This window comes from Thamnophis sirtalis, unplaced genomic scaffold (genome assembly GCF_051295495.1).
Source record: "Thamnophis sirtalis isolate CommonGarterSnake01/CBP01778 unplaced genomic scaffold, rThaSir2_p1.2 scaffold_1, whole genome shotgun sequence".
Classification (NCBI taxonomy): Eukaryota; Metazoa; Chordata; class Lepidosauria; order Squamata; family Natricidae; genus Thamnophis; species Thamnophis sirtalis.
Genome location: NW_028261381.1, coordinates 83758393 through 83780684, shown reverse-complemented (window position 1 = coordinate 83780684; position 22292 = coordinate 83758393). Strand labels below are relative to the sequence as shown.

The following is a 22292-nucleotide window of genomic DNA, read 5'->3' as shown; positions in this document are numbered from 1 at the left end:
ATTTTTACAGCAATCACTGGTTTTTCTTCTTTTTTACCCTCAAGGCCACATTATACTTACGTGTAAATATTATTTAAGAAGCAATTGTTTAAAAACCATGAACTTTCTTGATACTTGTTGCTGTAACATAACTTGTTCTTAATTAGAAGTTTCAGATTCAAAATCTAGACTGTAAAAAAAAAAAAGAACTGTACTACCCATTGCTTCTTTTTGCTAAACTGCCAGCCTGGGCATTTCTCCACTTCACTCCCAGTTCAACAGTCCACACTTTGTTGAAAGCTAAGACTTGCCCACTGAGCTAGATAATTAATTCATTTGCCATCAAGAACAGAAGAGAAAGTATTTTGTAAATCTAATTGGTATGGTCAAGGTGTTTTCCAGGAGACATGTGAGACAGGAAAACGAATGTTAAACCAAGAGTTTATTGTATTTCTTGTGGAAATTATCTTGAATGATCTGTGTGTAGATAGGATAAGAACAGAACAGAACCAGTGCTCTTAATACAGCTAAATAAACTTTCTAGATTTCAGTCAAAGCAAGCAATCAGTAAGAAAAATGTATATGATAATTGATAAAATATATTCTTTCCATAAAATATCATTGCCTAAGAAACTGTATTTATATTAACACAATAGAGTAATACTTGGAATGTATGGCCAGAAAATTCTGCATTCTTAAAACACTGATATGCAAGCAATCACTTTAACGAAAAGGTTTTTCAATCAATAACCAATATATCCAGGTTGATCCAGAGGTGGTATTCAGCCGGTTCACTCCAGTTCGGACGAACCAGTAGCGGCGGCTATGGCAGGCTCCGCCCACCTGCCCCGACATAATGCGCAAGTACTGCGCATGCACAGAAGGCGGTGGACCTGGATATCTGAGAGACTGCCTCCTGCTACATACTTCCCAACGGCCGATAAGAACTCACAGACTGGGCCTCCACTGGGTGCCGTCGACCGGACAATGCCGGCTGGTGGCCCCTCGGGGGAGAGCCTTCTCTGTAGTTGCTCCGGCCCTGTGGAACAATCTACCCGCAGAGATCCAGACCCTTCCCACTCTCGCAGCCTTCCAAAAAGCCACCAAAACCTGGCTGTTCCGGCAGGCCTGGGGCTGTTGACCCATGAATGAGGTCTAGCCCCCAGCTAAGTCGAGTGTATGGTGTGTTCTTTTTAAATTGTTCCTGTCTTTCCCCTTTTTTTCATTTTGTTTTATCTTGTATTTGTAAGCCGCCCGGAGTCCTACGGGATTGGGCGGCATATAAGCTTATTAAATTACGAATTAATTGCGGTGCATATACGCAGACATGCGCGCTCACATTTGCAAACCAGTAGGGAAGGTAAGTGAATCCCACCTCTGGGTTGATCCATATATAGTAAGAAACTACGTAGCACATACTAAAAAGCATGGTAAAAGGCCAACCATATTCTACTATATAACTTTAATATAAAGACATTAATATGGGAGGAAATGGGGTTATCACTTCCTTCCCCCGTGTTCCCAACCTGGCTCAGATCATCAGGCATGGTGTTTGCACTGAAAAACAACTTTACCCTGAAACCAATGAAAACCTTTCCCCTTATGCAAACTGCACTGAATCTAGTCTTCTTTGGGACCAAAGTTTCACTATTTAAAGATGGTGTATTGTTTAACACTACGTGCAGAAGACATGCGCCTATCGTGTTGGTAATTCAAAACTGCTTCTTTGAATCTCTGATTGAAAATTATCTTCTACTAGAGAAAATACCCTACATTTAGGAAAGAAAGAATCCTGCAGAGGGGCTGCAATGGTGACACACAGAAAATCTTACCTGTGTTCACTTTGTGTGTGCCTGAGCCTTCAAGTCATTGCTGATTGCTGGCAACTGCTTGGACAGGTCCATGCAATGTTTTTGGCACTGCTTTTCCTAGGGCAGTGCTTCAAACAAAGACAAAGTGACTCGCCCTGAGCCATCCAGCTGACTTTGACGTAAACAACCCACTCCCCTGATGTCTAGCCTGGTGATTTATACCACTACATCAAACTGCTTCTCAAGTGGCTCCCCAGAAACCGTTAATTTAAAGCTTTCACGGTTTTGAGAAGCAACAATTTCTTAGGACTTTGCATATGTCTCACCTCATCCAACGTCAAAGAAGCAGATAGAGCTGTCTATTCAGAAACCTTTCTTTCAAGTGCTACCAAGTACCAAGATAATTCGTCTCCAGAAACTAACTGCTTTCCTCTGTGTGTAACTTTAAAGGAGAAATCAATCCTACACAGAGATATAATCTGCCCTTTTGGGAAGAAGTAATCAGTCTAATTCTTATGCCCCCACCCCTCCTCTCCACTTTGGATCACTCTCTCAACTTAATATGAAGGCAGATTCTTAAAATCAACCACTTTTGTGCAAGCCCCACTTTGCACAATCAGATATTCAGAGAAGTGGGAAATAATTCTACAGCTTCCTCATACCTGAAATCAGATTCTTGTGGTATTTATTACCAGCTTCCAAGTTGGTTATATTCACCCAATCACTGAGTTTCAGTAAAATGATGAAATGACATTGAAAAAATAAAGCTCAGGGGATTTTATTTGTAATTAGATGTACAGAACAAGGAAGTTCACCTTTTGGAGTTAAATATTTACATCTTATTCTATTCCCAGATTTTGCTACATATTTTTAAAAGGATAAAAGCTTTTTAAGCTTGAAGAAAAATGTTCTTCAAAGTTTTGTATGTATATTCTCTAATTTTTTAAAAAGTAGCACGTTAATAATGATGGAAAACTATAATCCCATACCAGTCAAGATAGTTCTAACATTTGCACCCTTGTTGTCACCAAATTTATGACTACTCAACTTTGTTGCTTTACATATGACAGAATAAGTATGTGCCAGTAGTGGGTTTCAAAAAAATTTTAAACCTATTCTGTAGGTGTGGCCTGTTTTATGGGAGTGCCTTGGTGGTCATGTGACCGGGGTGGGCGTGACTTGGCAGTCGTGTGACTGGGTGGGCGTGGCCAAGTTGGAAAATGTGATGAAACTCACTTAACAATGCTCTTGCTTAGCAACCAAAATTTTGGGCTCAATTGTGATCATAAATTCTCTCCCTCTCTCCCCGTCTCTCTCTCTCTCTCTCTCTCCCTCTCTCCCTCCCTTCCTTCCTCTTTCTTATTCTTTCTTTCTCTCTCTCTCTCATTCACACAGACACCATTTCCCTCATGTCTGTCACTGACAGCTCTCAAAGATAAGGAAGGACTCCTGCCTTGGGAAGGGGTTGGACTAGATTACCTCCATGTTCCCTTGTATTCCTCTATGTTCTCTGTCCCATTTAGTCACAAACAGCCTCATTCACTTTAAAGTTGGTCGCAAACTCCACTCACCCTACGCGTGCCCTGGTCCCACCCAAGGAGGCGAGCTGTGGGGCAGGGAAAAGGGGGGAGTCTGTGGCTCCACATCTTTCGATCTTCTGCCCTGCCTCGGTTCTGCAGGCAGGCGGGTGGGTGGGTGGTCGGCGCGGCGGTGGCGGGGGAGTCGGGGCGCTGCCCGCTACCCACAGTGAGTAGTAGTCACCGCCCTGCGCTGCGATCACTCGCAGCCCCCTCATTTCCAATTGGGGGGGAGATCCATGGATTCATGGAGAGGGATGGAAAAGATGGATTTCTTCCTCCCCCCCAATTGGAAACGAGGCAGCTGTCAAAGCAAGGGAGCATGCCCCACGTGGCTTGTTCAAACAGAAGAATTAACAGGAAGGGAGGATTCGTTGGATAAGCCAACCAAGCCAACGGGCACGCACTGCTCTTTCCTCTGACAGCCGCCTCGTTTCCAATGAAGGGGGTGGGGAATCCATGCAATTTCCTACTTCTGCATGGATTCCCCACCCTCCCTCCGCGCACACGCCAGCCAAAACCTGGGGGGGAGAGCAGGCCAGGGGAGGGACCATTCTGGTACCGGGCCCCCAGAAGCTCCAGTACGGGAAGGCACGCCAAATTCTTTCAACCGGTACGGGCGTACCATTCAGAACCGGCTGAAACCCACCTTTGGTATGTGCCCAAAGACTGCTTTAAATATATGACTAAAGCAGCACAGAAGTATTCTTGATTTAGACCACTCACTTAGCAGCTGTTCAAAGTAACAACAGTCCTCCCTAGGAAAACTTATGACCCGGTTCCAACGTTTCAATGGCCACCCCAACCCGCAGTCCTGTTATTTCATTTTGGGTGCTCAGCAACCAGACCGGATTTGCCGCATCTTGGGAATACAAGACTGTGTTTTATGTTTTGCTGAAAACCACCATTTACTTTTAGTTTTTCACAAAACCAGACCATAGCAGACAACTGATTTGCTTAACAACAACTGCAAGAAAGGTAAAACCAGCTGAGTCATATGAATGACCTGCTTTACAATAGTTATGACTTACAACTGTAATTGACAGGCTCCATTATGGCCATAGGTTGAGGACTCTCTGTATAAATTTTGCAAAGACACACAAACACACATAAAATCACATCTACCAAGTAGTCCTTATACAGCAGCATATCCAAGAAAAGTCATGCTTTCCATGCAGTCAGCTATAACAATGTTTTACTGGTCTAGACAAAAAACTGTTTAGAACGCTACTACTTATTTGAGGTTACTGGAACCAATTTGATAATTCTGATAATTTTCAGACAGAGAAACTCATAGAAGTTTGTCTTATTGACAATTAAATCTTGCAAATTCTTATTCCTTCACCATTCTTTCCATTTTCATTTTCATGAAAACACATGATTAATAACAAAGCAATAGGTAATAAATCTGAGCTAATTTTTCCTATGTCTATTCCATACTTTTAACTTACTTCTTATAGAATTATTATTGACTGTTAGACACTGTATCCAGCTAAAAGTGATTATATAACTTACTTGGAAATCCTGCTCTCTCAACTAGTCTCCTGGCTAACTTAGATAGCCGGCTTGATAATACAGTTTGAAGTTTGGCATTGTCAAGCTATTCTTTTTCTGAATCTTGTAATATCTTAAATTTAATTTCCTTCTTTTATCAAACCATATAAAGGTAGTTATTTGTCTTCTCTACTCGTTAATATCCCATTTTTAATAATTATTTAAATAATTTGAAACAGCAAGTTACGCCTTGGCAGAATGTGATTATATCTCTTTGCAACAAATCTAGGCTGATCGGGAAATAATAACTCAGTTAGGGTTTATTTTCTCTGTAAGTATTGCTGTAAAAAAATACTGTATATTCAGTAAAGAATCACTTTAGACTGCAAAGACCCTGTTCTCAGTCAAATGATCAGAGGGAAAAGAGAGACAGTTGATAGATTCTGAGTCAACTTTTTTATAGGAAAGCAATGGGTTTTTTTTAAAAAAAATTTTCATTTGGAACTTTTTCTCTCCAGCTCCTGGTTGGATCCTTCCCATTTCCAAATTTGAACCTTTTTTTTTTTTTTTTGGTCTCTCTGTCCTATTCTGTTCATTCTTTGGAGAGTTATCCAGGTGACTAACAAGAGTTCCAAAGCAAAGACCTTTACATATTTCCAGTATTTTGTTGGGTTGGAAAGAACAAAAGCTTAAATAAAACTAACCATGCAATTAGGAATAGAGGCACACATACCTTTTCCAAGATGAATTTATTTAAATAAGGCATATATCCCTGATTAGAAACAGGCCCTTCATCATCATCCCTAAAATGCTCCTCTAAGGCCACTGGATCATGAGGAACTTTCAACAAAGTGCAGAGGTTGTGAGAAAGGACCTAAAAATAGAGAAAAACAAATTAATTAAGATGGTTTCATTGTTATTTTCCATACCTGTTTGTATAGATTTCTGGATAACAATACAGATATAGTTTGCTACTATTTTTTTCTGGGATGCTATATAATTCCTGATGCTATTAAATACTGAAGGAGAGGGGAAACACTTGCAATATTGCTTTTGAGAAAATACGGACTCCATTGGAACTAATGAGATATATGAATGACAAAAGGGAGTTTGCATTGTAAAATTTAGGAGTTCATACAGAATAATTACTACACCAAAAATGTATACTGGCTTGAGAATGAGCATGTAAACATATTTTAACTCTAGGCTTGAAATATAAATGAATAAAAATAATGATCCACAATTGAATGTCATAATCTTTATTCCTTTACTCCAGAATTAGTAATTGATGCTCACTTTTTTTCTTTGCCAATGCTTAATAGAGACACACAGAAAAAATTCCTAATCTCTTTGTCAATGAAAAAAGAAATTTATAGAGGACAGATCCTTTAGATTTGGACCGATTAGATTAGATCTCACAGGTTGGGCCTCCTCCGTATTCCATCGGCCAGCCAGTGCCGGCTGGCAACCACAAGGAGGAGGGCCTTCTCAGTAGTAGCCCCGACCCTTTGGAACGAACTCCCCGTGGAGATTCGTACCCTCGCCACCGTCCAGGCCTTCCGCACAGCCCTTAAGAACTGGCTAGCCCGTCAGGCCTGGGGACAAGGATAGCCGCCCCTCCCGAATGATGAATGTATGTTGCTTATTACTTTTATTATATGTGTCTACGTCATTGTTTTGTATTCCCCCTCCCTGATTTTATGTGAGCCGCCCTGAGTCCCCTCAGGGAAAAGGGCGGCCTACAAATGCTAATAAAATCTAAATCTAAAATCTAAATCTAAATCTAAACCTTTAGAAGCCAGTGATCTGCATATTTACAACCAACGCATTCCGCAAATGTATTAAAAGCAACTACGAGCAGAAGGGGCACCTTTAATACCGAAAGCCTGGAAACTTTTCCAGAGCATCATTCCCACAGCAGATTGTTTTTAAGTTTTTAGAACCGAAAGCAGAGGTGGGTTCCTACCAGTTCGCACCATTTCGGTGGAACCGGTCAAATCTACCGAACTGGTTAGAAGAGGTTCCACCAGTGGACCCGGAAAGCAAGCCACACCTACAGAAGAGGTTCCAAAATGTTTGAAACCCACCACTCACACACACACACACACAGTCTCAGACAGAGAAAGAGAAAAAAAGGAAGAAATAAATTTTAAAAGAAAAAAAGAAAGAAAAAGTGAGAGAGATGAAAGAAAAAAAGGAAAAAGGGACAGAGAGACAAAAGGAAGGAAGGAGAGGGAGAGAGAGAAAGAAAACACATGGCCGGCAAGCCACTCTCACCAGGTCACACGGCTGGCAAGCCATTCCCACAAAGGAGGCCACACCCACAGAGTAGGTTCGAATTTTTTTTGAAACCCACCACTGACCGAAAGTAAGGAAAGCATGACTTCTAAATTTCTTTCTAAACTCTCTATCTACAGCAGTGGTAGTCAACCTGGTCCCTACCGCCCACTGGTGGGCGTTCCAGCTTTCATGATGGGCGGTAGGGGTTTGCTGTAACTCTGCTTTATCAATTCTATAAATTAAACTTACTTCCCTACTTTATAAATCACCATTACTGTGGAACCAGTGGGCGGTTAGAAAATTTTACTACTAATAGAGATACAAAAGTGGGCAGTAGGTATAAAAAGGTTGACTACTCCTGATCTACAGCATCCATCTGTGTTTCCTTTTATGTAACAAAGCAACATTTTGTTTATATAATTATGTACTTTCTCTATATGAGCTATTTGGAAAGTCTCCACTTATGCATTTCCCCCCCCATGTTGTGCATCTGAATGCTTGTGCATGCCCCGGAAATCACAGGGGAGGCTGCATAATCTCTAGTGTAGGTTACATGACCAGGGTGAGAAGAAGAAAAGGTCTTGGAATGGAGCATACAACAACATTCTGAACATCTCTGTGTGTTTCTCTCATACGATTCATAAAAAGAATATGCAGGGAATTTTTTCTGGCCCATCTTCAAACTCAATCCAAATCCATCAACTGAGGGAGGGACAACTTGGAGAGGAGCAAATAACAGCATGTGCGCCATAATGTAATCACCAAATGTCATGTCTTACATACTTGCATCATTACCTCCTAGTATTATTAGTAAGATTAATGTCATTGAGCACTTGTCATTTTGAAATTATCAAAGATTTCAACTAATGCTGCTGAATTAATATTCTTTTGAAGGCTCCAACATTGGAAAGTTTTAAGAAGAGATTGGATAACCATTTATATGAAATGGTATAGGGTTTCTTGCCTAAGCAGGGGGTTGGACTAGAAGACCTCCAAGGTCCCTTCCAACTCTGCTATTCTAATAATTCTAATCAAAAACTGTGTGCATATGTATATAGTTGTATAAACAATTTAGATGGGGGGAGGAATCACAGTACTTTCATTTCAGCTTGCTTTGCATATAGGAAGGGGTATGTCTTGCATATCAGGAGGAGAATTCATGTCCCTTTGTGCATATCAGAAGGGGTAAGATTTACATAATGGGAGTATTTGCGAGACAAAATGGTCAACAAACCCCTGCAGATTACACACTACTTTGTGACACTCATGGAATCATTGTGCAACTTTGGCGGATCACCAGCTCAGGAAGGGGTGTACCATCTGCCATTTTGAGTCAACAGCCTGCTCATAACTACGAGTTGTCTGTAAGCCGGATGCTCTTGCATTCATTATTGAAGATCCTAACTAAACACAACCACCAATAGTTTGAATAATGAACTCCTAAAGAGTCCTGTGTTTTACTGAGAAATATGAATAATGTGTTAGGTCAAGAGCAGTCCAAACAATGTTTTGGACCAAGTTCAAAGGACAAAGGAAGGAACTGGAAACATCAACCAGGCAACTTTCACAATAACCTTGGCATGACATCAAAGCACAAACCAATAATGCTACATTTTCCTCTGTCAGAAACCCTCACAACCTACAAATATTCTAATGCTCACCCAACTCTGATAAACTGAACTAGCTTCCTTCTATGCCTGCTACCTTTAAGTTCCAAAGTATCTTACAATATCATTGATGAATGTTCTGTGTTCTTTATAGTTTGACAGAAAAATGTTAATAATGCAGAATGCCAGTATTCTATATGCTCGTCCAATTCTAAGGATTTGTACCTTTTATGAGACAAAACAAATACAAAAGTCATCAAGACTGCCTTTGAAGATGGTCCAGGAGCTTCAGTTAATTCGGAATTCAAATATCTGGTTATTACCAAGGCATACAACGTTGCTTCTGTAACAAATTCCCAGCTAATTCTGTGCTTATCAGCTTAAAATAGGTTTGGTCCAAATAACTTGAAACACTGCTTACACCTGTATAACTCTGCCCCAGGTCCTAGGAACTTATAACACTGGCTAGCAAAAGAGATATGGCATTTCTATGGTAGCCTTTCGGTCATGAAGGCTTACCTGTTCCAAGATAAGAATCATGCAAGCCAAGCTATTGTTATGACATTCTTAAGGAAAGGAAAGATGGACTTTGAAGACAAAGGACAGGAAGACTTTAAATCACGGGTGTCCAAACTTTTAGTTTGCCTGGGCCATATTAAGTAAAGAGGAATTGTCTTGGGCTGCATATAACATACAGTTAGTAACACAGTTAGTGAATATAAATAACAAACTTCCTGTTAACAGCTTACAATGTTGTGGGGCTACAATACTAGCTGTCCAAAACTGCATGTGGCCGGCAAGCTATGGATTAGATGCACCTGCTTTAAAGAGATGGATGATTATCTATTTTTACATGAACCAATGAACATTTTTATTTTAAAGATTGCGCTTTTACAGATAGTCTTAAAAGTTACTCAAGAGCAGGTGACTAGAGTGAGCACAAAACATTCTGGGAATGCAAGCAGCAGAAACCACAAGTAATAAAAGGAACAGGGTAATAGGAAAATAGTTAGCAGGTATGGGTGCTCCAACACTGGAAGTTTTTAAGAAGAAATTGGACAACTATTTGTCTGAAATGATATAGAGCTGTGATGACAAACCTATGGCACGCATGCCACAGGTGGCACACAGAGCCCTCTCTGCGGGAATACAAGCCGTCACCTGGTTCAGCTCTACTGCACATGCGCGTGCACCTCCTGACAGCCAGCTGATTTTCAGGTCTCTGCCGTGCATGCGGGAGATGCTCGTGCATGCATGGGGGAGCATAGTGCGCGCCCCCCATGTTCCATTTTTGGTGCCAGGAGGCTTCTGGGAGGTTCTCCGAAGCCTGGGGAGGGCAAAAAATGAATCTCCCGGAAGTTCCAGAATTCCAGAAATGGGCCTCCGGAAAGAGGCCTCCGGAGGGCCTCTGCAGCCCAGGGGAGGCCGTTTCCACCCGCCCGGAGGCTTGAGAAAAGCCTCCAGAGCCTAGGGAGGGCAAAAACGCCTCCCACAACATTGGTGCAGGAGGCTGAGTAGGCCATGGGAGGTTCGCGCACACAGGTGCATTGCATTATGGGTGTGGGCACACGGACAATTTCAGCATGCGAGGAGAAAAGGGTTAGCCATCACTGGTATAGGGTTCCCTGTTTGAGTAGGTGGTTGGGCTAGAAAATCTCCATGGTACCTTCCAACTCTGTTATTCATACCTTCAATCATTTGTGTAAGATGCAATAAAGTACTATTTAAAAAAAACAAAAATTGTAAATTAAAAACATATAGGATGATAATTCTGATGTCCTGTCTAAACCAGTGTTCCCCAATTTCTTCAGCTTTGCAGAATGGCAGAGGGGTGGGGAAAGGAATGGTTCTGCACGAGCAGCAGGCAAGCGCATGTGCAGCTCCATTTGCATAATCCGCGGGTACAAGCGCCCGCCACTTGCGCAAATGGAGCTGTGCACATGCGCACACTCACCCGCTGCTCACAGAAGTGGAGCTACGCACGCGTCACCTGACACCGGATCCGAATAGGCCACAACCCAATATTGGACCATGGCCCGGAGGTTGGGGACCCCTGGTCTAAACCATGTTCTATTACCAATGATTGAAGCAAAGATATTTTATCTCTGTAGATTTGCATTTAATGTACCAGCCTTAATCAGCGAACATAACATTAAAAAACAATATAATGGGATTATATAAAGCTTCACCCTCTCTCAAACTGGAAGATTTTCAATAGTAACCATTCTTTTTCACATTGTTATTAAAGGGAAAATCCTTTATTTTACCATAAAAAGGCAAATTTCATAATCCACCTTCATGACAGAACTACCATTCAATCTACATGATTTATACATTAATGCTTGGAGCTAAGATGTTGTTGGCTGCAAATTGCAGACTATTTTAAAAAAGAGAAGTTGTGAATGGCACTGCAGTGAATTATCAAATAAACCAGTGGTTCCCAAACTTGGCAACTTTAAGACTTGTGGACTTCAACTCCACAAGTCCACAAGTCTTAAAGTTGCCAAGTTTGGGAACCACTGAAATAAACCAAAGCACCTTCCCTACCCCCACATGCTCTCAAATGCTGAGGGAGTGTACCTGTTAAGAGTAGCCAGATAAAAATTCCACTAAATAATCTGAAGGACCCACAAAGCACTCTTCCCAAACATGGAAAATTACAGATAAGGTGGCCTTGAACTGCCAGCATTATTGCCACTACACCTGAGTTCGTCTCACCAAACATAGCACCCTCACAGATTTGACACTTGTACACAATTTGAGAGAATCCATCTGCAAAAGTTAATTAATTAAAAAACATGATTCTAGTACTGGGAAAGATTTTTCTAAGCAGATTTTACTTAGCGCTATCATCCTTGAGGAAATTCAGTTTTTAGTACAATATATATACATATATGATTTATGATTTATAAGTGTATCATTCATTCCAAGTAATTAAGAATATCTTGAACAGTATTATCTTAACAGAGATTAATACAGATCTGTTCCAAACATTACTTTCCACTATACAATACAATACAATACAATAGCAGAGTTGGAAGGGACCTTGGAGGTCTTCTAGTCCAACCCCCTACCTAGGCAGGAAACCCTATACTATTTCAGACAAATGGCTATCCAACATCTTCTTAAAGACTTCCAGTGTTGGGGCATTCACAACTTCTGGAGGCAAGCTGTTCCACTGATTAATTGTTCCAACTGTCAGGAAATTTCTCCTCAGTTCTAAGTTGCTTCTTTCCTTGATTAGTTTCCACCTATTGCTTCTTGTTCTACTCTCAGGTGCCTTGGAGAATAGTTTGACTCCCTCTTCTTTGTGGCAGCCCCTGAGATATTGGAACACTGCTATCATGTCTCCCCTAGTCCTTCTTTCTATTAAACTAGACATACCCAATTCCTGCAACCGTTGTTCATATGTTTTAGTCTCCAGTCCCCTAATCATCTTTGTTGCTCTTCTCTGCACTCTTTCTAGAGTCTCCACATCTTTTCTACATCGTGGTGACCAAAACTCAGTGCAGTATTCCAAGTGTGGCCTTACCAAGGCATTATAAAGTGGTATTAACACTTCACGTGATCTTGATTCTATCCCTCTATTTATGCAGCCTAGAAGTGTGTTGGCTTTTTTGGCAGCTGCTGCACACTGCTGGCTCATATTTAAATGGTTGTCCACTAGGACTCCAAGATCCCTCTCACAGTTACTACTATTGAGCAAGGTACCACCTATACTGTACCTGTGCATTTCGTTTTTGTTGCCTAAATGTAGAACTTTACTCTTTTCACCATTGAATTTCATTGTATTAGATAGTGCCCAATGTTCAAGTTTGTCAAGATCCTTCTAGATCCACTAGCTTTTCATTGTAGCACTTCCTCTTCTATACTACAATGCCTTGCTTCACTGGCTCTAATACTTACACCATTTCCTCTTTGAACAAAATAGAAATATTAACCTTATGAACTGCCTTAAAGCTGTTGAGATTGCCTACTTTGCAGCTTTTTTTGCAGTGTTAAAATATGTATGGTTATAGACTAAAATATGGACAATAACGCAGCCTTTAAGGGACAGGGAGGTCCTCCCAAAATCTTGCCAATAAATTCAGCAATAAACTGAATTACAATGATACAGTTTCTTATTTTAAAAAAATACAGCCAAATTCTTTATAGCACTGATTTGGTGGGGAGCTCTAGTGCAAGAGAGAGAAGAAATTCTATTTTTTGAAGAATACATCTCCTAACACAAAGTTAATTTAGGCGCTGCTGAATTGGCAATGAACGCTGCAGGATGGGTGGGCTAGTTTGCAACAGGGGACAAAGTCTCTGCTCACTAATAGGAATACAGCAGTGCAATGTTTTATGGGTTTTAAGAATGCAAGACTTGACAGATTTGGTTTGTAATGTGTCAACATATCTAAATCTTTTCTAATCTCCACTTCCCTCATGCCAGAAAGCAGTCCATCAGGTTTTGAACCTGCCACATGCATAAGGAAACATTTACAACCTTTTACATGAAATAATTGTATATATTTAGATTCAAGATATGTATATTACAATATGATCCATAAGATTTTTTTAAAATATTGAAGTGTAACATTTTTTAAAAGTAGAGGAGCAACACTTAAAATAATCTAAAGTTTCAAAAATCAATTACACTTCATGATGCAAGTACCATACAGAGATACAGAGTCTAGCGCTGTAAAACCAAATATGCTACAATCTTATATAAAATACTCCTAACCCTTTGATTACTCAAACTACAGAAACTCCTATAACTGCTTGCTGCACCTCTGCCCAATGCAATTAATAAATTTTCACTGCAGCTTCACACAGAAAACTGACACAGCATCTACTCGGCTAAAGTTATTCAATGTAATGCAGAAAACAAATGCTAAATTCTTCCTGTTCCTTATTTTTCTCTACAATGTCTAAACTAAAGTAATTTTTTCCTTGTGGTAAGCAGTGTATTCATATGAGGATACGAAAGCTTCTACAGCATCACTGTGGTGTGGAAGCACAAGGTATTTGCTTTAATCTTGGCCATCTACTTGCTCCATGACATGAAATCTACTCTCAAATTTCAAGACCATTTCATACTTAATCTAGCTTTTAATTTAGAGTTACCACCCATTGTCTCAATTTAAGTAAGAAGAAGAAGAAGATGTTTGAAGAACTGTGTAAGATTCCCAGCAACGTTTATAAAAAATTCTACAGACAACTTTCAGAACACTTATAAATACAGAAAAGAATTCTGGGATTTCTTTCAGTCCTGCCTAATTCTCTTAAATCTGCCATGAATTATTAACAGAATTCACAGTTGCCAGCACAGACTCCAGCCAAACTAGTGATGTTACAATGATCTACTATCCGAGGCATTCCACAGGTGTAGAAGCCTTTTCAAAACATTCTTAGTGTTGGCTTACTGAGAGGAAATGAGGGCCAAGGGAGCTTGCTGGAATATGTCCAGATTTACAGATCAAAGATCTACAAACTGTGTAAGAGTGCTGTGGTGAATGCTCCAAAGAGTGTGTAGCAAGAATGGAGCTCTTGACTACTTGTCCTATTTGGTCTCCAGTACAGAATATCTCCTTTTGGCAAGCTCCACACGGAGCTGAAACAAAAGCCAGTTCTTTCATTTGGGTGTCTGAATGTTGTAACCCAATGGAGTAGAAAGAGCAACAGCCAATTTTTATGCTTTGCAGCATTAAATGTGAAATACAACGATAGAATAATTCTTATAATAAAAATGGCTTCGTTCCAACTGTGCCTGGCAGCCCAACCGTGGCCTAAAATAGCTAAGATTATATGCCCTTTATTTTCACAGAACAAAAAGATCTACAGTAATGAGCAATTAAAGTTTGTCAGCACTTGAATGGACGCTACAGCAAAAATGGCAATTTTCTAAGCCAAACTGAATTTTTAGCTCAATAGTTGGGTGTGCCGGATATTACTGTGCTTAAATCACTTAATTTTTTTTTAAACAGGGGAGATCCACGTTCTAAACTAATTATAAAATTATGTCTTTGTTTCAGTACGTCAAACAATTTTTTTGTGTTCTATTATTTGAAAGACTGAAGAAGGAACCACACTTCAGTGCTAGAACTTTCTAGCAGATCTGGGTTCCATCCCTCACAATTAATACGTATCTAATAACAAGTGATGGGAAAGCTTTATCGAAAACCCTTTTAGGATAAAGCGGGTTTTATAGGTTTTTTGGGGGAAGTTCTTGTAATCAGAGCAAGGACAAAACTAGATGTTGTCATATAACTCCTTGTGTAGGTGTGGCGGTCACCCATGGCCCAGTGCATAACAGGGCATGCGCAGCCACGCTGAACCACACAGGAAAAAACAAACTCCTAAAAGACATAACATCCTGATAGTTCACTCTAGATGTGCTTTACCCAACGACGCCCAGGATTTGACCATATATAGACAGAACTTCCCTGAGCAGTAGATTAGCAATTGTAGTTTGACAGGCTGTCTTAAATCACATGCTGATTGCTCCTCCTGCCTTTGTCCTATCTCAATAAAAGGGGCTCCCAGACCCCAATCTGGGTCGCCTCATCCCGAGAAAGCTCGTGTCCGTGTCTTTTCTCAACATTGGCCTCATGGGCGAACCACGGGTACATCACAACTAGATATGGTAAAATAGAAAGTGGCTGCCTCAAGAATAGAGTACATTTTTAAAAGCCATATACAGGTTGTCCTTGACTTACAACCAGACTGTTTAAGTTCCAGATTTCCAATGGCTCTTCACACTCACACATGGTCCCATGACTGCATTTCAGGCAATCAGCTCTCTTTTATGTCCGGGTGTAGCATTCCGTGGTCACAATGTCCACAATTTACAACACTGTAGTTTTCAGCACAAAAAAACGCGCATAGGATTACTTTGGTTCACTTATTGACTATTACAAAACAAATAAGAAAATTGGGTCCAGTCACATGGTTGTCTCAACTTATAACAGTCTTGACATGATGAAAATTCCAGGCTCCATTACAGTTGTAAGTTGAGGATTATCTACATGGGTTTCCTCCACCATTCATTTTCTTAAAACCACTAAGTTTAATTTACCTTACTATAAAACAGTGGCAACTAAGAAAGCGATCAGTGTGCAGGAAAAAACAGGAAAAGCTCATTGTCTCTCTAGATTCTTTACTTTTTACCCAAGAACTAGAAAACATTTTTATATAAGGCAGCTTTATATCTCCTTAAACTATTCCCAAAATTCTAGGTACATTTTATTAATTAGAATACATCAATTAGAGAGAACTCTAAAATAAGAACAATTATTCACTAATTAATCTAAACAGATCTATGATGTCTGGGTTAAGAAGCTAAACTGGTTTGGTTAATAATACATGGATTGTGACAATCAGGGAGAGCTAGCTTGGTCCAATGATTAAGGCTTCAGGCTAGAAACCAGGAAAGTGTGAGTTCTAGTCTTATCAGCTAGTTGACTTTGGACCAGTTATTCTCTCTCAGCCTAACTCAGTTCACAGGGGAGGTTGTTGTGGGGAAAATAGAAGATAGAAATATTAGGTATGTTTGCTGCCTAGAGTTATTGATAAAAATAATAAAAGTGGGATAAAAATATAAAATAAATAAATACCAAAACTATAAGTTGAATTGGGAAACTGAAAAATATCCCAGAAGAAGAAAGCGGCAACAGCAAAATCGCTTCAGTATTTTTGCCAAGGAAACTGCATTTTATTTTCCATGCCACTGTAGTTGCATCACAAGAAGCCAAACTCAACTCAAGGCCAACTTTATCTTATTTGGTTCAGTTTCACATATCTACCCCTACGAGAAGGAGTATTAGGGATTATTCTTAGAAACAGCCAAAATATTTTGATAGGGTTGAGGTAGGCAAATAACACATCACAAAGCTCAAAAATTTTGAAAACAGCAAGAATTACTTTACTCCACATAAAAGCATTAATATAGTTAGAGCAGTCTTGTCTAGCTGACTGGCTCTTCAAGAGAGGGGAATTTCCAAGTTTTATGTGGAACTATGGAAGACTGAATGTTATTTTTTTCCATGCAAATTAGGCGCTCTAGCCCAGATTCTTCTCTTACACAAATGAAATGAGATCAATCATTAACAGTGTGTTGTCCTTATACAAGTATGTCTCATTTGACCATTTAAAATAAATCACTGCCTAATAGTGTAACATTGTATCTGAAAAGTCTATCCACAAGCCCAAACATGTTAAGAATATAAGTATATGGATGTAATTTCTAATCTGCACTGAAGCATCTGCAAAATGCACACCTTTTGATATGTAAACTGTTTTAAGATTTAAATCCCACCCCGCATGCACATTTAGCTATTTCAGCATATATAGAACTCTAGCATGCCAATAATTAAATGGGTAATGAACTCATCCTAAATTACAAAATGAGCACATGAGCACATAGCAACATTAGCAAGCCAAAATCATCACATTTACATGAAGTGCAACATAGCTGATACCCAAGTGGCCCCCAGAGCAATCTACATTGAAAATATACATAAATGCCGCACTAATTTATTGTATTATTTTATAATTGTTTTAAATTAGTTAAAACAGAAGAACACCTGAGTTGCTAATATCCTTATTCAGATATCAAGGGGGGAGTTTTTTCTCTTTTTATATTTTTTCTAGAGTTCTTGATAAAGATGGGCTAATAATTTGAAATCTGCTTGCCTCGTCCTTTGCCAGTGTATTCTATCACTGACCCAGAAAAAAATAAAATTGTCTTCTAAAGAAAAAAGCATTTTCAGCCTCCCAGCTTGCAGAAACAAAAAAGTGGGTTTGCTGGAGGGGGAGGCAAGTATTACTAAATGTCTCTCAGAAGCCCATCTTGAAGGAACATACTTTGATTTATGGATTCTCCCAAACGGAGCCCAAGATTACTCTGATCAGGAGTTACCAACTCCTGCCTCGCTTCAGATATCCTACTCAGTAATTACATTATTTGGTTTTGGCTTCAAGTGTTCTCTGAGCCCAGTCTGTGGGATTCCAAAACATGCTTTATGGTCAGCCCGTTGTGTGAACCCATACAATTGTGTTCCTCATTGGCTCAAGGTTGACTCAGCCTTCCATCATTCGGAAGTGGGTAAAATGAGGACCTAGATTGTTGGGGACAATGTGCTGACTCTGTAAACCGCTTAGAGAGGCCTGTAAAGCACTGTGAAGCTGTGTATAAGTCTAAGTGCTTTTGCTACTTCATAAAGTCTGATAAAGCAACCAATGGCTTATTGTGAACAAAGTTCTTAAGTAAGGTCCTCTATGAAGTATACAACAAACAAAGCCTCTCTGCAAATACAGATGGTCGTCAACTTACAAAAGTTTATTTAATGACCGTTCAAAGTTACAATGACACTGAAAAAAGGGACCTATGACTGTTTTTCACGTATGACCATTATAGCATCCCTACAGTCACATGTTCAAAATTCAGATGCTTGGCAAGTGGTTCATATTTATGACGGTTGCAGTGCCCTGGGGTCATGTGATCAAGTTTTGTGACCTTCTGACAAGCAAAGTCGATGGGGAAGCCAGATTCGGTGTTACTAACTTAACAAATGCAACTATTCACTTTAACAACTGTGGCAAGAAAAATTATAAAATGGGGAAAACTCACTTAACAAATGTTTCACTTAACAACATACATTTTGGGCTCCATTGTGGCTGTAGCTCGAGGACTAGATGTACAGCCATGGTACCATGGAGGGCATCTGAGCTGCCTGTACCACCTCCACCATCTCCCATCCTAAGGGACTCACACTCTGTTTTAGCCCTGAGGCCAAAAGACAAAATGCTCAGAGACGCCATCCACAGTGAAAACTAAAGAAAAAGCTGCCCAGGTGGAGAAGAGTTTAGGTGGGACAACTGGGCTTAGCAATGGAACCGGTACTACCCCTGCTCTTGACTCTAGCCCTCCCTGCCGCTCTGACCCGTGCCTGGAAGGCTCCTTGTGTCTGCCAAAAAAGGGGAAATGCCTTGGGAAGGCGCTGCCGGGGACAGCAAAAGGGCTTCCCCTCGAGGGCTCCCCAGAAACCGCACCCCTCCTCCCCCCCAATCCCTTCGCCTGGTGGAGGGCTGGAGACGCTCTCCCGTCTCTCTTGGACTTGCCTTAAGCTGCGACTTGGAGACTTTACCGCTCCTGTCCAAGTCGAGGGCGGTGAAAGCGTGCCAGATGGGCTTCAGGAGCTCTTCCTTCAGGCTCCCCATGGCTCCCCTTCTCTGCCTCCCGGCGCCTGGTTCAAAGCGCGCCTTCTCCTCCCCCGAGGGAGCCGCTCCGCCGCTCGAGCCGCGGGACCTTCGCACCCTCGCGGGCTGCCTCCAGCCGCCTCCGGCAGGCGGCCCCGCTAGGAAGAGAGCGGCCTACGCACCGCGAGGTTTGCTAAAACGTTGTGCGGCTGTGCTTCCGTCTCAGCCCGGACCCCGGCCTGGAACGGTGCTTTGCAGAGAGAAGACTTAATTGGAGGGCACAGGCGCCTTCCTCCCAGACCAGGCTCTGACTTCATCTGTGACGGTGGGCGGGACTAAATTGCAAAGCCTTTCCCGACAAAAATGCAGAGAAATTCAGGCAGATCTTCCTCATCCCGCTGAAGTCTGATTGTTTTATATATAACATTACCGTTCGCCGCAGCCTTGCCTAGATCTCGTGTTTACTTCCTTTGGGGTATATAATTGCAGCCTTCATGGGACGCTGATCTCAAAAAAGCTTTCCTTTTGCTTTACAGGGACACAAAAAGAATAAGAGTTGGGGAGGGGAATGGAAAAGGTTTGAAACTGGAAAAGAAAAAATACCACATGTTGTTCTCTACCTGGGGTAAATAGGAAGGAATGTAATACAGGACTTCATTTGCTAGGTGTATATCACTATTTCTTCCTGGGGAACATCTGTCTACTATGATGGTGCAGCTTTGCTATGCAAGAACCCATAGAAAATATTTTTTTCAAGCTGTCTGTTAAAAGTTTCTAATAGTCTTAAAAGTCTTTTAATGGCTTTGATTTAAACTTACAGCATCCAGTAAATGGTATTTATTATGCTACTTAGTAATACATGAGAAGTTTTTCAGTTGGTTTTGAAATCTGTTACAAAATGTGCACAACTAGTGTGTAAAGTAGAAAACAAATTTTGTTTTGAATCTGGAATAAGCCATTGCTTTCCAGAAGTTCTGCAAACTCTTTACCATATGCAACTATTTTGTTCTATAGGTGATCCCAAGCTTCCAAAATGCTTATGTGTTGATTCAGCCAAAACCAACTGTTCTGTACACAAAAATAGTACGTATATAGTTTTGTGCATTCTTAGTCATATTGATACCAAAGCTGCACATTGCCCAGATGCATACATGTACCATGCCTCAAACCATGATATATGAAAATTAAAAACAAAACAACTTTATTTTATTTATCGAAAACAAGGAAACCACATCTCTAGGTAGCCTAACCAGTGTTCCTTAAAATATGTTCCTGGGATTCTGGACCCCAAAATATCCTCTTCTCGTTGGATTTGCAATAATAGATCATTGTTGGTTTTTTGTTTTCAATTTTTGTGTAATTGTGTAATTGGTTTTCGTCCTCTAATCCTGCAGTTGGTTGCTCAGCCAACTGTCCTCGGTCCTGCAGCCCATTTATCATGAGATGTCGAGGAACTCCAGCATCTAGTGGTCCTTGTTGACCCAGGCAATGACCAATTCAGTATGAATTCTGTAAAATACTTCTCACCATATTGTTTATGGGAAACAAACCCTTTGTCTGGCTCCTCTGATGATACCTCTCTAGTATGGTTGAACCTCTGGCATAGCTGTCTTTTTTTCTCAGAGAACAGAAGCCTCACAACCGCATCAGCCCCAAACAACATTGGAGGATTATTAGTGTACCAACCAGTGGCGGGATTCAAAATTTTTACTAGTGGATGTGGCTTGGTGGGCATGGCATGGCTTGGTGGGCATGGCTTGGGCATGGCAGGGGAAGGATACTGTAAAATCTCTATTCTCTCCCCACTCCAGGGGAAGGTTACTGCAAAATCCCCATTTCCTCCAAATCAGCTGGGACTCAGGAGGCAGAGAATAGATGGGGGCGGGGGCAGGGCCAGTCAGAAGTGGTATTTACCAGTTCTCCGAACTACTCAGAATTTCCACTACTGGTTCTCCAGAACTGGTCAGAACCTGCTGAATACCACTTCTGTTACCAACATATGGCAGAACACATTAAGACACGTTTTTTTTTACATATATTTGAATCAGAGAAATTTAGCAGAATAGTTTTGGACCATTACTGAAGAAAAGGAAGATACGAGGATCAGAGAAAACCTGGATTAATTATTTCCACCTGTCTTCACAATAGAAGGTGGAGATATGACATGTACTTTTCAGACAAGGAGTTGAGGCAAAGGAAATTGAGATACCCAGGTAGATATTCTGGGTCATTTTGAGAGACTAACAATAACAAGACAATTCTGGTTCTGAAAGCATCTACTCTTCTACACTTCAATAAACAGAATGTAAAATTGCTCAATGTCTACCAAAAATATTGTTTTCTTTAATTTTTGTTCTGTGCCAGAGGCTGGAATATATTTTTAAAGGATCCAGGAGAAAAAGATTTGGAAAAACTGGAAAAAGTTTAACATCTATTCCAGACAAATAGATTTAAATGGTAAGCTAAGCAATAGTATGAAGCCTAGCTGAAGGGATTAGCATAGATCCTCAAAATTTAAATCTTCCCTCATTAAACTATTATAGTTTTTAAGAGGTCAGCAGATCCAGCCATACAGATGGCCTCTTGATATTGTATACTTGGATTTTCCAAAACCCTTTGGGGAAAAAACAGTCAATAACTATTGAGTAAATTAAGCAGTCCTAGAATAAAATGATCAACCATTGTATGGACTGCTAGCTCAACAAAGACCAGAAAGTCAATAACAGGAATGTATGGACAATTTTCTCACTGAAGTCTCTCAAGAATCAATGCTGCAATCAGAGGTTTATAATTTGGGAAATGATCTCGAGAGTAATTTGGGGACTGGCCATATTTCTGGAAATAAATCGGGGACTGGGCTATTCAGGGTGATAAAGTGATCTGAAGAGCTTCTGAAAAGTGAAGGATCACCCAAATGGAAAATGCAATACAATACAATACAATAGCAGTGTTGGAAGGGTCCTTGGAGGTCTTCTAGTCCAAACCGCTGCCTAGACAGGAAACCCTATATCGTTTCAGACAAATGGCTATCCAACATCTTAAAGACTTCCAGTGTTGGAGCACTCACTTCTGGAGCAAGCTGTTCCACTGATTAATTGTTCTGTCAGGAAATTTCTCCTCAGTTCTATGCAGTTTAATGTGATGCATAACGGGATTCCCCCACCCCCGCCACGCCACCAAAAGAAAGTCATATATAGACTGATGGTGTCTGAGTTGTCTTCAACCAACCAGGAAAAAGATCTCAGAGATGTAGTGTTGAGAGCTCAACAAAGATGACAGCTTAATGTTTGGCAGCTGTAAAACAGCAAATCCCATGAGTAAGGCATAATTGTAATTATGTGTCTCAAGCAACATCCGTATAA

General features: G+C 40.6%; 1 protein-coding gene across 1 annotated transcript in view; it reads right to left on the bottom strand.

The window, feature by feature from the left end:
• The window catches only part of SWAP70 (switching B cell complex subunit SWAP70), a 35926-nt gene extending 16723 nt beyond the window's left edge, over positions 1–19203 (bottom strand). Inside the window, exons 1-2 of the mRNA XM_014051693.2 lie at positions 18853–19203; positions 5595–5735 (exon numbers count right to left, since the gene is read on the bottom strand). Of these exons, the coding sequence (XP_013907168.1) occupies positions 5595–5735; positions 18853–18951 (240 nt within the window). The 5' untranslated portion in view covers positions 18952–19203. The remainder of the gene's footprint in view (positions 1–5594; positions 5736–18852) is intronic.
• Between the last annotated feature and the right edge of the window lie 3089 nt (positions 19204–22292).